The 13,550-nt window shown below is 24.1% G+C and overlaps 1 protein-coding gene across 1 annotated transcript; it reads right to left on the minus strand.

Moving 5' to 3' along the window:
- Positions 1 to 134: 134 nt before the first annotated feature.
- LOC8280408 (xylan glycosyltransferase MUCI21) lies at positions 135 to 3,079 on the minus strand. The gene is made up of 3 exons (XM_002533390.4): positions 2,261 to 3,079; positions 2,050 to 2,127; positions 135 to 1,666 (listed from the first exon to the last, which is right to left on the minus strand). The coding sequence occupies exons 1-3, from the start codon at positions 2,487 to 2,489 to the stop codon at positions 372 to 374; spliced, it is 1,602 nt and encodes a 533-aa protein (XP_002533436.2). The 5' UTR covers positions 2,490 to 3,079; the 3' UTR covers positions 135 to 371.
- Positions 3,080 to 13,550: the final 10,471 nt, after the last annotated feature.

A 13,550-nucleotide genomic window follows, 5' to 3' on the forward strand; every position in this document is an offset into this window, starting at 1 on the left:
TTTCTTTACAGCTCCTGATGTTGCAGATAGAAACTCTGATTGTCTCCTTTCATCTTGTGTTTACCATGCTGACAAAGGTCAACTACATCAAAATCAACTACTATAGACTGTCAATATCACAATAGAATCAAAGATTTAACAGAGATTTAAGAGTAGTTGCTGCTTCCAACATCTTATTCACACAAGAGAAACTTACTGAATTCTGCTTACATGTACAGGAGATGTATAAGTGCAATAATCTCTACAAATAAATGTTCCTAGTTGCTATGTGTTGCATTTTAGCATGTATATTGCATACATCAAATCAATCAATGATAAATGGTCAAGAATAAGAAACAATCGTGTTGTCAAGTACATGCAAGAGTAGAATATCAATGCGAATGGTGACGAGAGCTATGGTTCATTTTCTTCATGGAGTGTTCATAAGCAAGAACTAACTGTTTCTGAAATCTTTCAAGGTCTAATCTCACGTTTTGGCTATCAAGATAGATTGTCTTCGTGTATTGCCATCCTTTGTTGGATATGCTTGCAGGGTCTTGCAGAACAGGATCATTTTTATCATATTTGTCATACAATGAACTCTCTCTAGGCAAAATTTGGTAGCCAATATACTTTAGACCAAGCTTCCTAGCAGGCTCTCCATAATAAGTCTCTGCTGCCCATTCTGTACCAAGAGGAATGACTTGAATAAACACAGAACCAGGCTTCATAAACAGAAAATGTGTCATGGCAGCACCATGAACACCAATCATAACTTCACTTGAATTAAGTGCCCTATAAATCTTGGCCAGTTCTGTAGTCCTCTCAGGCCCCAAAACTTCAACTCGAAATCCAATTCCTTCAGCCATCTTCACTAAAAGGTCCTCATTAGTTATAGCTCTCGAAGCATTTCGTGATAAGATAACCAGTTTAGGTCTTTTATGTTTTGATTCTTGCACATCCTTTCTGAACTCTAACAAGGTTTCTGATGAAGGGGACAGAGGGAGTACTTTTTGTCTTAGTTTCTTTAGGGCTTCATGTTCCTCCTCTCGAATCAAACCTTTAATTCGAGGCCGATAAGCTTTGTCTAGTAGATTATGAAAATCAACAATGCTCTTGTTCCCTTTCATCAGAGAAGAATCCACAGTGAGTTCATCATGAATTCTAAGACCAACAATGGCTTCAGGGAAGCAATGAGTTCTCTTATCTCCACTATAATCAATGGCGGGATAATCCGAAAGACGTGAAAGAATGTCTCCGTACTTCATCATCCACCAAGTATGATACTCAAGAATGACAAACACAACCTTCCTTTTCAAATGCTGAGATGTAATATACAAAGGCACAATCCCATCATTGAATTCATGATAAACATTACCGGTATAGCCTCCAGTCGAAAAGAACACAGCTGGTACATCATGCTTCACATCACATCGATGGTTCACAGAAGATTTCTCTTGCTTTAAGATGAGGTCTAATTGATCAATTGTGCCCATTACACTTGTTTCCCATTTTCTCGTATATGGTTTGATCTTTTCATGCTGGATTTCTTCGTTATCTTTAATCAAAGAACTAGTATTTCTTGAAGTATAAAGGAGAACAGAAGAAGAGGCAGAGTGTGTTCTTATATCCCCTTTCATGATACAGATATCTGAACGAAAACTTCTCCTGTCACAGCACATGGTTCCTGAATTTACCATAAAAGAAAAGGATGAGAAAAATAAAATTAGTAAGAAATTTTGAGAAATAAAGGATCACATGTGACTAAGTCAGTGGGTTTCCTCTTTAGCCTATCCCTCAAGAATTCAAGATTCCCCATAAACAGACGTCCAATTAAATGAAAAATAAAACTATTAGTTTCTTTTAACATAATTTTACTTGGTCACTTATTGAGCTAACAATACTTAAAAAGGGTCTGTATATAGCAGCTTTACAGTCTGGTAACAGTATTATTTGATTCATACTTAACATAAGCTTTTAACTGGCAAGCAGAAATAAAGTAAAAAAAGAAAAACAAAACAAACAGAAACATGCAACAGGAGAAACATAGAAACTAAAGAGACAACTAACCATTAGAGATTGAAGAACACAAGGAAGCATTTACATCCACATCACCAATCACCCCATCAGTTTCGACAACAAATGAATCTGCAAATACCATGAAATACCCATCAAGAAAAAAACAGAACAAAATATGGAAAATGAAAAGGAAAAAAAGTAAACAAGACTCAAAATGAAAAATGAGAGAGAGAGAGAGAGAGAGAGAGAGAGAGAGACTTACACAAGAGGGAGAAAGCAGAAGAAGAGCAAAAGAAATGAGGTGCCAAAATAAGACAGCAACAAAGAAGAGAAAGGAAGAGAAGAGAAAGAAGTTTAGGCCTTTTTCTCTTGTAGTAACCAGAATTGCCACAAACTAAAGCAAGAGCTTCAATATCTTCTTCACCATGTTGTTGTTGATGATGATGATATTCATCTTTTTTCAACTGACTGTAACGATGGTAGTGCACCATTTGTTTTCTTTTATTTTTATTTTCTCTTCTTTCAATATGTGATCAAAGCTTCTGTTTTGAAGTGATGAACCCAACAAAACAAGCAAGCAAGAAAAGAAAGAATCTTTATGTGCCAAACTAATTGCTAGTAAAATATAAAGCGAAAGAGAGAGGAAAAGAATTTTCTTTTTCTAATTTCTCTTTTCTTTCTGTATTTAATCACAGCTTCTGTCTTGAAGTAATGAACCCAACAAGCAAGCAAGAAAAAGGAACGATCTTTATGTGCGGAACTAATTGCTAGCTTGTTGTGCAGAGAACCCAGTTAAAGAAAGAGTAGGAAAGAAGAAAATAAAAAATAAGAAAAAAGAAGAGAGACGTTTATGTAAAGACAGAAACAAAGAAAGTGGGTATATGTATGTGTGAGCTGTTCTTGAAAGATGTTTCTGTGAGTTGCTCTGATTTTCTCTTTCTTTTCAGATTTTTCAGAGAGAAAGAGAGAGATACATGAAGAAAGAAAGAAAAAGAGGTAGCATTTTATATGAATATATGTGCAACAAACAAGGAAAGGGATTCTAGCAAAGAGAGAGAAATATTTAAGAAGAAGAGAAGGTGGCTACGAAAATGGAAGGAGGCTATAAATAAATAAATCAAAATTGTAAGATTTTGAAAAATGGGATTTTCTTGCCCACAGTCATCATATATTAATAAGGGATGGCAAAAATTATATTTTGCTTGAAAATGTGCAAAAGTTAACAGTCAAAAATGACTGAAATTGCGTGTAAAGAAGAAATAGAAGAAGAAGTGTTAGATATCTGGTTTTCTTGGATGATGATGGATATGGATGGCATGCCTTCGTTTCCTTTTCTGTGGCCATCTAGTTTTAATTGGTCTAAACTGGTGTACTGATTCATAAATTATTCCAAAATTTGCACTTACTTTAACATATTTTCTTACTAATCTCATAAATGAATAATAATAATTTTTTAATTTTTTTAATTATATAAAATAAATTACTTGTTATAATTTTATTAGTTATTTAAAATAAAGTATGATTATAATTAATTTAATTAAAATAAAATAATTACAGAAATTTCCTAATAATAATGAATAAATTGATTTTCTTTTGAATAACTACCCATACAAATTATAACTATTCGATTGAAATATGAGAATAAAAATTATAATTATGATAAATTAGATTATATATAAATCATCAAATTAAGTGAAACTATAATATTTCTTCTTTAATCTTGAATGAATTATTATTTTACAGATAATTATTAAAAATATTTTTATTATTTAATATAGATATCATTATATACAATTAATCTCTACATTTCATAATTTGAAATTATAATAAGTATAAGAAAATTCATAAAGAAACTATAATTCGAATTATTAATATTAAGTAAAACAATCTATACTATTTTTTAATCTCCAAATAAATTAAAAGTAACAGAAAAAGTATTTATTATTGTAATAATAGGTTGAAATTGTCCGTCCTTCTGTTTCAAGAATCAAGGTCACTATTTTTGTTCTTTCATTTACCAAATCAAACATTCTCCTCTTAACTATAAAAAAGGTACTACTTTTTAATGGTTAAAACATGGGGATTAGCATATATATATATATATATATATATATATATATATATATATATATATATATATTCTTGATCGTAGAAGCAGTCCAAAAATTTAAAATAAAAAATAGGGTAAATGTGAGCCTTTCTTGAAAATAAATGTGTTAGAATATCATGATTTGTAATTTATATTACTTTTAAACAAAATCTATCCCTGAAAAATAGTGGTTTTGCAAAGAGTAAAAGGTAATTAATGTATTAAAAATATTATATTTTTACTTAAAATTAAGTTGCTATTTTGTGTTTGTAGACTAATTTAGCCAAATAATGACGCGTACTAAAGAGTGTTGAAAGAATAATTTAATTTTTTTTAAAGCAAATAGATAATTAAAGTTTTCATTAATAATTTTCAAAGTCTCTATATGTTTAGCTTAATTAAAGTACATTAGAAAACGTTCACACACACACAATAATTATTTGGGGATTGAATTAGAGCACATGTTCAAAGGGATACCAAACTATCCTTCCTTAACAAACTAGGCCACCTATTCATTTGCTGGATTATATATTATTTACAAATATTTATTTATCATCAAATGAAAAAATTGGTACGAAAATAATAATAATAATAATAATAATAATAAACTCAATATTTTACAAGAAATTTTAATCTTAATTATGAAAAAAGAAACAATTAATAATTTTAACCTTTAAAAATATTTAAACAATAAGGATATTTTAATATACTATTTTATTTGCATACTTAAATGGAGTGGATATTCTTATAATATCTTTTACCCATTGGCCAAAAAGACTAATGGTCATTTGGGAATCACGTGACTATTTGGCAGTACCAAAAATATGGGAACAAATGGAGTAGTAGGCACGTGAGGCCTCTTTCATGGGTTTCGCAACGCTCGTTAAACCTCATATTATACGTTGTGTTCACATCAAAGCGCGTGGACAGCCTGCTTCTTCATCATTTTCTTTTCTTTTTTAAGAAATTGAAGAAACCAACGCTCTAAAATTCTTCTTTTTTCTTTTTTCAATACTTCTTATTTTAGTTTTAATTTTATACAATTATTTAAAATTTTAACAAATAAAAATTATTATCTAAATTTAATAATAAATATAAGACTGGCATATGTATTATAGTTTAGTGTTAAATGATCGAGATATATTTTATTATTTAAAATTAATAGATATGTGTCAATCATTTATTATTTTAATGTAAGAGTAAAAATATATATCAAATTAAAATAAAAAATATTTTAATCATAAGTCTTTCCCTCATACATATTAATATGCATAAACAATTGGAAACATTATATTAAAATTCAAAAAGAATACTTTTTTGAAATATTTTGATAATCCTGCTATATTTTATTGCTTTATATTATTGCTATTTTTAAGTGAAATAAGAGTCAATTTGATTTAGATTATTACTCATACCGCTTAAAAAGGATTAAGGAAATAATATTAGATTTAAAAGTACTAATAGATGTCTATCCTAATAAAATTAATTAATTATTAATCTAATTCAATCTTAATCCTATCATTATTTCATATATATTTCTAATTCTAAAAAGATTAATGAATTCTATTTCTATTTATAAGATTACTCAATATAAATTTGTATAAAAATTAAAAATAACAAATTATAAAAGAAGGTATAATATTCTTAATTTTATTTTATTATATTATTATAATACTTTATTATTAGAATTATTAATTTTATTTATCATAAAGTTTTAAAATTCCACTGCTTGTATATTTTTCATTACATTCATTAAGTTTATAAAGTATATAATAACACATAAATTTTAATTATACAACAAAGAAACATATTCATAAAATAGTTGAATATGTTTGTGAGTTGTTCAAAATTTAAGCATCATTGAAGACTTTTTCTTCTTCTTAACTTTTTTTTTTTTACACTGAAAGACATTGAAGGGTAGGGCAAGAGGGAGGCAGAAACTGGATAGATAAGATCATATTGAGCCAACTGGATTAACTGAGAATCAGTGACTATTCCAGTTAGGTTAGACTATACAAATAAATAAATAAGTCAAACTGAGCTTTATTTATTTATTTATTGAGAAGAAGTCAAACTGAGATTTGTGTAGGTCAGTTCTACTAAATTTACCAATTGAGCCATTTCTTAATTATGAATATTCAAAGGTTTTAATATTTTCATAAATAATTTCTGTTGAATACTTGAAAAAAGGATTAAGAATCAAATCATGAAATTATAACAAAGATTTTGTTATATTGTTAATATAAAAGGGATGAAATTGTAGATGAAAGCCAATTAAGGAGTACATATTTGGATCTCTCTTTTTCTTTTTTTGGAGCCAAACGGAGAATTAGAAAAAAAGATTCAAGAAAAGGCAGGCAGATTAGACAATAATTAAGGTGCCGGCGACTCTGTTTGGCTGAAAAATGTGTTTAAGTAAAGCACATGCCATTTCTATAATAAAAATTTACTCTTTATTCTATTCTTAATAATATTATATATGAGTCAGCATTGGCACATAGTCTGCATTTTTATGTTATTTTTATTATTTATTTTTTAATTTTTTACTATTAATTTAGTAGTTTAGTGATTGAAATATAATATTTTTATAATATAAAAATTAAAAAATATATATAGATATATTCAGAGATTAATTCTTTTTATCTATATATTTATTGTTGTTATGTAATATATGTGATTATTTTTTATACGTAAGTACTATATTAATCTATAATTTGTATGTCTATTCTACAGTTAATTAATTATTTCTAATAAATTATAAATCTAAACTAAAAAAATATTATAATATTATATTAATTATTAAATTAATTTTTTAGTTATTTAATTTTTATTCCAAAAATAATATATTAATTATATTTTTAATAATAATTATATAATAAATAAATTAAACCATAAGAACTTGATATCTTTTCATCGATAAATAAAAAAAATTAAATATAAATTTTATCCTGAAAATTAATTTATATATTTATTATATAGATTCCTCAAAAATCATATAAATTTAAATTCTTTTAAAAAAATCTCTTGGCACAGTCATTATATGTAAGCTCTAATTAACAAGAAAAATGTCACATTTGAGAATGACATTAGAGTTATCAGAATATATATATATATTGTAAACTTTAAAAAGTATATTTATATTTGGGTTAATACTGAATATGGAGTCAATACTCTCACAATTCTATAGTTAATTAAATATTAATTTTAATTATATTTTAATATTATAATGAATAAATTAATTTTTAATTATATAATTTTTATTTTAAGAATAATATATTAATTATAACTTTTATATAATTAATGAATTAAAAACATAAAAATTCTTTTATTTTGGACATATAATCTTTTTTGATATTCTATTGATAAATATTATCTTGGAACATATTTTATATATTTATTGTACGAATTAATATATTCACTAATAAATTATTTTTAAAATCGAATAATAAATCTAATCTTTTATATTAACTACTCAATTAATTTTGTACTTATATAATGATATCTAATTCTAAAACATAGTATATTAATTTTATATATAATTAGTAAATTAATTAATAAATATAGTTAAAATAATTTTTGTACTTATTTCACACAAACAAACTTATCACAGGCTAGTTAAGCAAAAACTGAAGAGAAAGAATTAAGCTTTTAAAATATTATAAGTTTTATTAAAAGACACATCCATATTTTTATAATGATAATCATTATGTTTAAAATATTTCTAATAATTATATAATATTGCAAATTTTTAATATAATATATTTTATTTTTTTACTTATAATCAAAACATTTATGCAGTTAAATAACTAATAAAGAGTAGCTCGATTAGTGTAGAAGTTTTTTTGTAAAATTGATAAATTTTAGTACGTTGATAAAGCTTAACTAATATTAAAAGAAAAAGATTAAACTAATGAGTTTAATGAAAAGATTGTCCAATTTCAGTAATTTTCTTTTTTCTAAAAGTCAAAGTTGGCCCAAAAAATTATATTGAAGATACTTCTACTTGCTCAATCATTAGTAAACATTTATTTAAAATTAAAAATGGAATAATTTCAAAAGCAGCTTAGCTTATGCTTCAGCATTCCTTATATATATCTTTATAAAAATAGAAAAAGATAAAATTAATGATTTGGGTTGAGTAGAAATAATAATCTATATACTTTTTTTCTTTTTTAACACCTATATTTTTTTTTAATATGTGTCTTATTTTTTGATAATATATAATTTTTTTTTTGACATGTACGTAAATTTAAATTTATATATATTTTTATAATTTTTTATTAATTTATTGATTAATAAGATACATTTCTAATTAAACACTGATTATAATCTTAAGAAATAGCATATTAATAGATTATTTTTTATTTGATTTGATTAGTTTTTTAATTAAATAGTGATTATCCTAAAAATATTATATTTTAATATTATATTAACTAATAAATTATTATTCTAATTAGACAATGATTCTAATTCTAGAAGATAATATTTTAAGTATTATGTATGTAAATAAATAATTTCTTTTAATTTTAAAAATAATAATATCAATTATATTGATAGAATTAATTTATATAATAATAAAATTAATTAATAAATATTTTTAAAATAATATTTTATATTATTACACTAATAAAATATTAAAATATTAAAAAATTAAGAAAAGAATTTTAAAATATCTAATTTTTTATTATTTTTAAAATATTATAAATAAATATTAAATATTAAAAAATTTATTAATTTTATTTATAATATTAATTTTTAGTCATATAATAATAATAATAATAATAATAATAATAATAATCATACAACACACATATAAACGACTAATATATAATAATTAGAGAACCATCTCTCCATTCACAAAATAAAGAAATGCTAGCAAATTTTATCCTATGATTTGATACCTAATTATATAGATTTAGTGAATAAATTTCATATAAACAAATCTTGTAGAAATTTGAGGAGATTGAATTTTATTGATCTCGAATATTATAAAACACTAGTTGTTTATTCATGTGTTGCATAATCGTTATTATTATTTTAATTATAAAATATAATTTTTGATCTTTAATATTTATATATAATATTTTAATAATAATAATAAATTAAATATTTTAAAATATCCTTTTTAATTTTTTAATATTTTAAAATTTATTAGTACAATAATATAAAATTTATTTTACGAATATTTATTAATTGATTTTAGTATTATATAAATTAATACTATCTATATAATTACTATTACTGTTTTTAGGATTAAAAATTAGTTTATCAGTAAATATAATATTAAAAAGATAATTTAAATATTATTTTTAAAATTTAAATCACTATCTAATTAGAGAACTAATTTAAAAATTAATATAATATTAAAGTATAATTAATATGCTATTTTTTAGTGTAGAATTAGAATTATTAAAATATTAATTTATTAGTTATATAAATATTAAAATAAAATTTCTTAGAATTAGAATCATTATCTAATTAGAAATGTAATTTATTAATCAATAAATTAATAAAAAAACTATAAATTACGCATAAACTTGAATCTCGTATAAAGTAATTATATATATCAAAATAAAAATCTTATATATCAAATATAAGCATACATGTTAAAAATATTTTATTTTATTTATACATAAGAAACATAAATTTTTTAATTAATATTATTAATTACTAATACTATTTCTCTAGAAATGTCTTTGTTAAACTTCTTATAAAAACTAATGATGAAATAAATTTATAAAAAAACTCTAATCTTCTGTCTATTTTTTTTCCCTTTTATTGTTATTGTTCTTTACTAAATTTTTTTTCTTTTGGCAACTATCTATATTTTTTAGATTAATATTCTTTTATTTGTATTATTCTATTCTAATCAATAAATATAGATTCTTAAAATTTGTTTATTCTTTTTCTTTATTGTCATTAGGATTTCATAATTTCTCCTTTCCTAGAAATTTTAATTTTTTTTTTTGTTGAGATTTTTGTTACATCCTTTTGTAGGATTTGAATATTCCTTTATGAATGTATTTATGGAATTTCATACTGCTACAATGTTGATGGTAAAAATATTTTTTTTGTTGACATTCTCGCAATCGAACTAATTTAAAGACCTAAAGTCAATTTATGATTTAAAAATATAACTACTATATGAATGGACAGATCGCCAAGTTGTAAATTAGAAGATTTCTGTTAATAAAATTAAAAAATAATAAAAGTTTTACTATTCAAGGGAGGTTCTTTTGTACTTTTTGATTGTGGTGTTCTTATTTTTATCAATGATCAAGTTGTACTTTTTTATTTTTCAATAAATAAGAGATTCAAAATTTTTTATTGAAAAAAATTCCATAGAAGCTATGATTTTAAAATATAAAATATGAAAATTGGATGTATTGATAATATCTATATTAATTAATAAAAGATATTATCAAAATTATTTTAAAATTAATAGTTAAAAAAAATAGACTATAATTTGAGAGAGACTAAAAAAAACAATCTTTTGAGACAAAATCATATTATTAAGTTGAATTTACTAATATTAGACATAATAAAACATTTTTTAATGTAAATCAAGTCAACAATATAGACTAAAGTTTTAGAGTTACTTTGATTCAACGAATTAAAAGCATAATTGAAATAAAAAAATTTAAATATACGAAAAGGAATGCATTTATTATGAAAACAAATACATCTATTTTCAAGTTAAGTATAAATACAGATTCATTTGATGGGTGCTGGTAAACGGATCAGCTAGCAAAATGAGAGGTTAAATCACCAAAACACCTTTAATCTTTCTTGGCTCCATTAAAAAAATAGTGCATTATGCATAGGTTGCCACCAAAAATATTGTTAAAATTTTCTTTTCTTTTCACTGTAATTTCCAACGACCAGTACCAAAATGTTTTTTTTTCCACATTAATCCAGATTTAATTAATAAAAAAAATTATTGAAAACTAAAGCAATTTTAATTTCAACTGCTAGATAATTAATCCGATTTAATTTATGGATTGATATAAAACTAGTATAAGGTGAAAGATTGTTAAGTATGCCAAACAAAACTAAAATTTGTAAAAGAATTTCAGTTTCTCTTCCAATATCTCCCTCTCTTGCACTCGCTTATTTAATGGATAATTTGTACAGTAACTGACACAAAAATCAATTACTAGAGGAGATATTTGGATTTAATGAAGACAACAGTTTGATGAAAGGTAGTGATGGAAGCCATGGTAATTCAAATGCGATGAACAATAAAGAATAAGGAGAAGATGAAAGTAATAGAAATGCACGGGGAGATATACATGTTTCCGATTCTTAAAAAGATGAAATAATAAATAATTTCGCTAAAGATTTAAATGACTCTATGAATTATGAAGATGCTGATATAGTTAATGATTGTCTATATCTCTAAAAACAACATAAAATTGCTTTGATTTGCTATTCTTTGTTGAGTTTGATCTCATCGTTTCTAAAATAAAAAAGAGGCAGAAAGAAAGAGAGAAAGAGAAGAGAAGAGAAGAGAGACGATAAGAAAAAGAGAAAGATTGAAAGAGATGAAGAGAGAAAGAGAAGAGAGAGAAGCAAGGAAGAGAAATATTTAATCTTATTGAATGAACCAGCAATTCTAAGTTTTCACAATAGCATTAATTTAGTGAGAAACTATTTTTTTTTTTTTAAATTCAAATTCTACAACAAAGCCCTAACTATATACTCAAAATTCATTAAAGGCAGTAAAGACATTACATATGAATCACAAAGAATAAAAGAATCTTACATTTTCCCGAATCAATTTGATCCGGATAGATTTACACTTGTTTTACTATGGTGGCTTTTATGAATAAGTTGGTCTTTTTCATGCTGATTTTTGTCTGGAAGAGGAGGAATTCTGTTATCTTCAGGCAGAAATCTCTAGACCCTATCCAGTTGAAGCAGCTTCATCATGTCTGGATTTCCATATCCTGATAACTCAGCAGGGGAACATAAAGTCAGGTGCTTTCCTCTCTCAGTCAAACAAATTTAGAGCCACCACAGACACCATCACTATCATGGAGTGTTCTATAACTTAAACTCAGAGGCACCCTTTTTAGAATGTTTGTAGAGATTGATGTAGTAACTTAAACTGACCTCTTGTTAAAAAAATAAAACCTTAAACTAGCATGTAATAAAGAGGCTTAATGCTAAAATAGTTCAAATTTATGTGAGTTTTAGCAATTTTTGACCGATTTTTTAAATTTTGATAAAACTCGTCGAAGTTATAAAATTATATTTCAGTAAATTTTCAATTTAGAGAATAGTAACATGCCTTATTTACATTATGTCATCTAATATGACATGTCATTTAATTTTAATTAAAATTAAAAATTAGCTAAAATTAGTAATAATTTTATTCATACCATTTTTACTGAAATTAAAAAGATTAATTAGACTCGTAGAAAATCATATGGATTTAGATTTGTTTTCAAGCAAATGCTATTGACACAGCCATTATATGGCCTAATTAACAAAAGAAATGTCATATTTGAGAGTGACATTAGAGTTATCTGAATACATTTATATATCTTACGATCAAAGGATTAATCATACCCAATGATGTTTCAATGAAAACATTATTAATCCAAATAATGTGTTGTAAATTCTAAAGGAAGAAAAGAATATTTATATTTGGATTAATACTGATACAAAGTCAATGATCACAATTTCATATGCATTTGAAAGAGATATTTCATTAATATAACTTGAAATTTCAACATTAGAATTAGGATTATGGTATCAATTGTCACCTTTATAAATAAATAAAAAGAAAGCGAAACTATAATTTTTAAATTAAACTATAGTTTATTTAAGATTATTGAATATAAAAGTATACTGACATAATTTCTAATTTAATTAGTAACATTAGTTTATTTAATTTTATAATTTAATAATTTATAGGATAGTTTTCTTTTAAACAATAGTAATCTCCGATTAATCAAATAAAACGAAGGTTTGAGATTACAAATCTCAGCCACATAATGTAAAAAATATTTTTTATTTTACGTGTATGTTAAAAGTATAAGTTAGTTTATTTTTATTTTAAGCTAAATAAGAAGTTACTCAAATTCTTTTAATTTCTTATTTTAGTAAAATAACTTACTAAGAAAAATATGTTATTTTTTAATCTCATTTATCTATTTATACAAATAAGACTTTCAACTTTATTGTATACAGAGAATGATTGTCTACATTCAAATTTAGCACTGGTTCAAGCTCATTAAATTTAACCGGGCCACATAAAGAAAGCTCATTTAAATTTGATGTAAATCTCGAAATTTATAAATTTTTGGCCTATATCTAAAATCCTAACCAATGTATAAAATGCAATCAAATTTCTGAAGCTTTTCAATTACTATTTCAGTATTATATTTATTGCATCTTGTTCCTTAGCTTACATTTCACATCATCGCTCTTAGCTTATAATAATTTAGCTCTTAGC

This window comes from Ricinus communis, chromosome 10 (genome assembly GCF_019578655.1).
Source record: "Ricinus communis isolate WT05 ecotype wild-type chromosome 10, ASM1957865v1, whole genome shotgun sequence".
Lineage (NCBI taxonomy): Eukaryota > Viridiplantae > Streptophyta > Magnoliopsida > Malpighiales > Euphorbiaceae > Ricinus > Ricinus communis.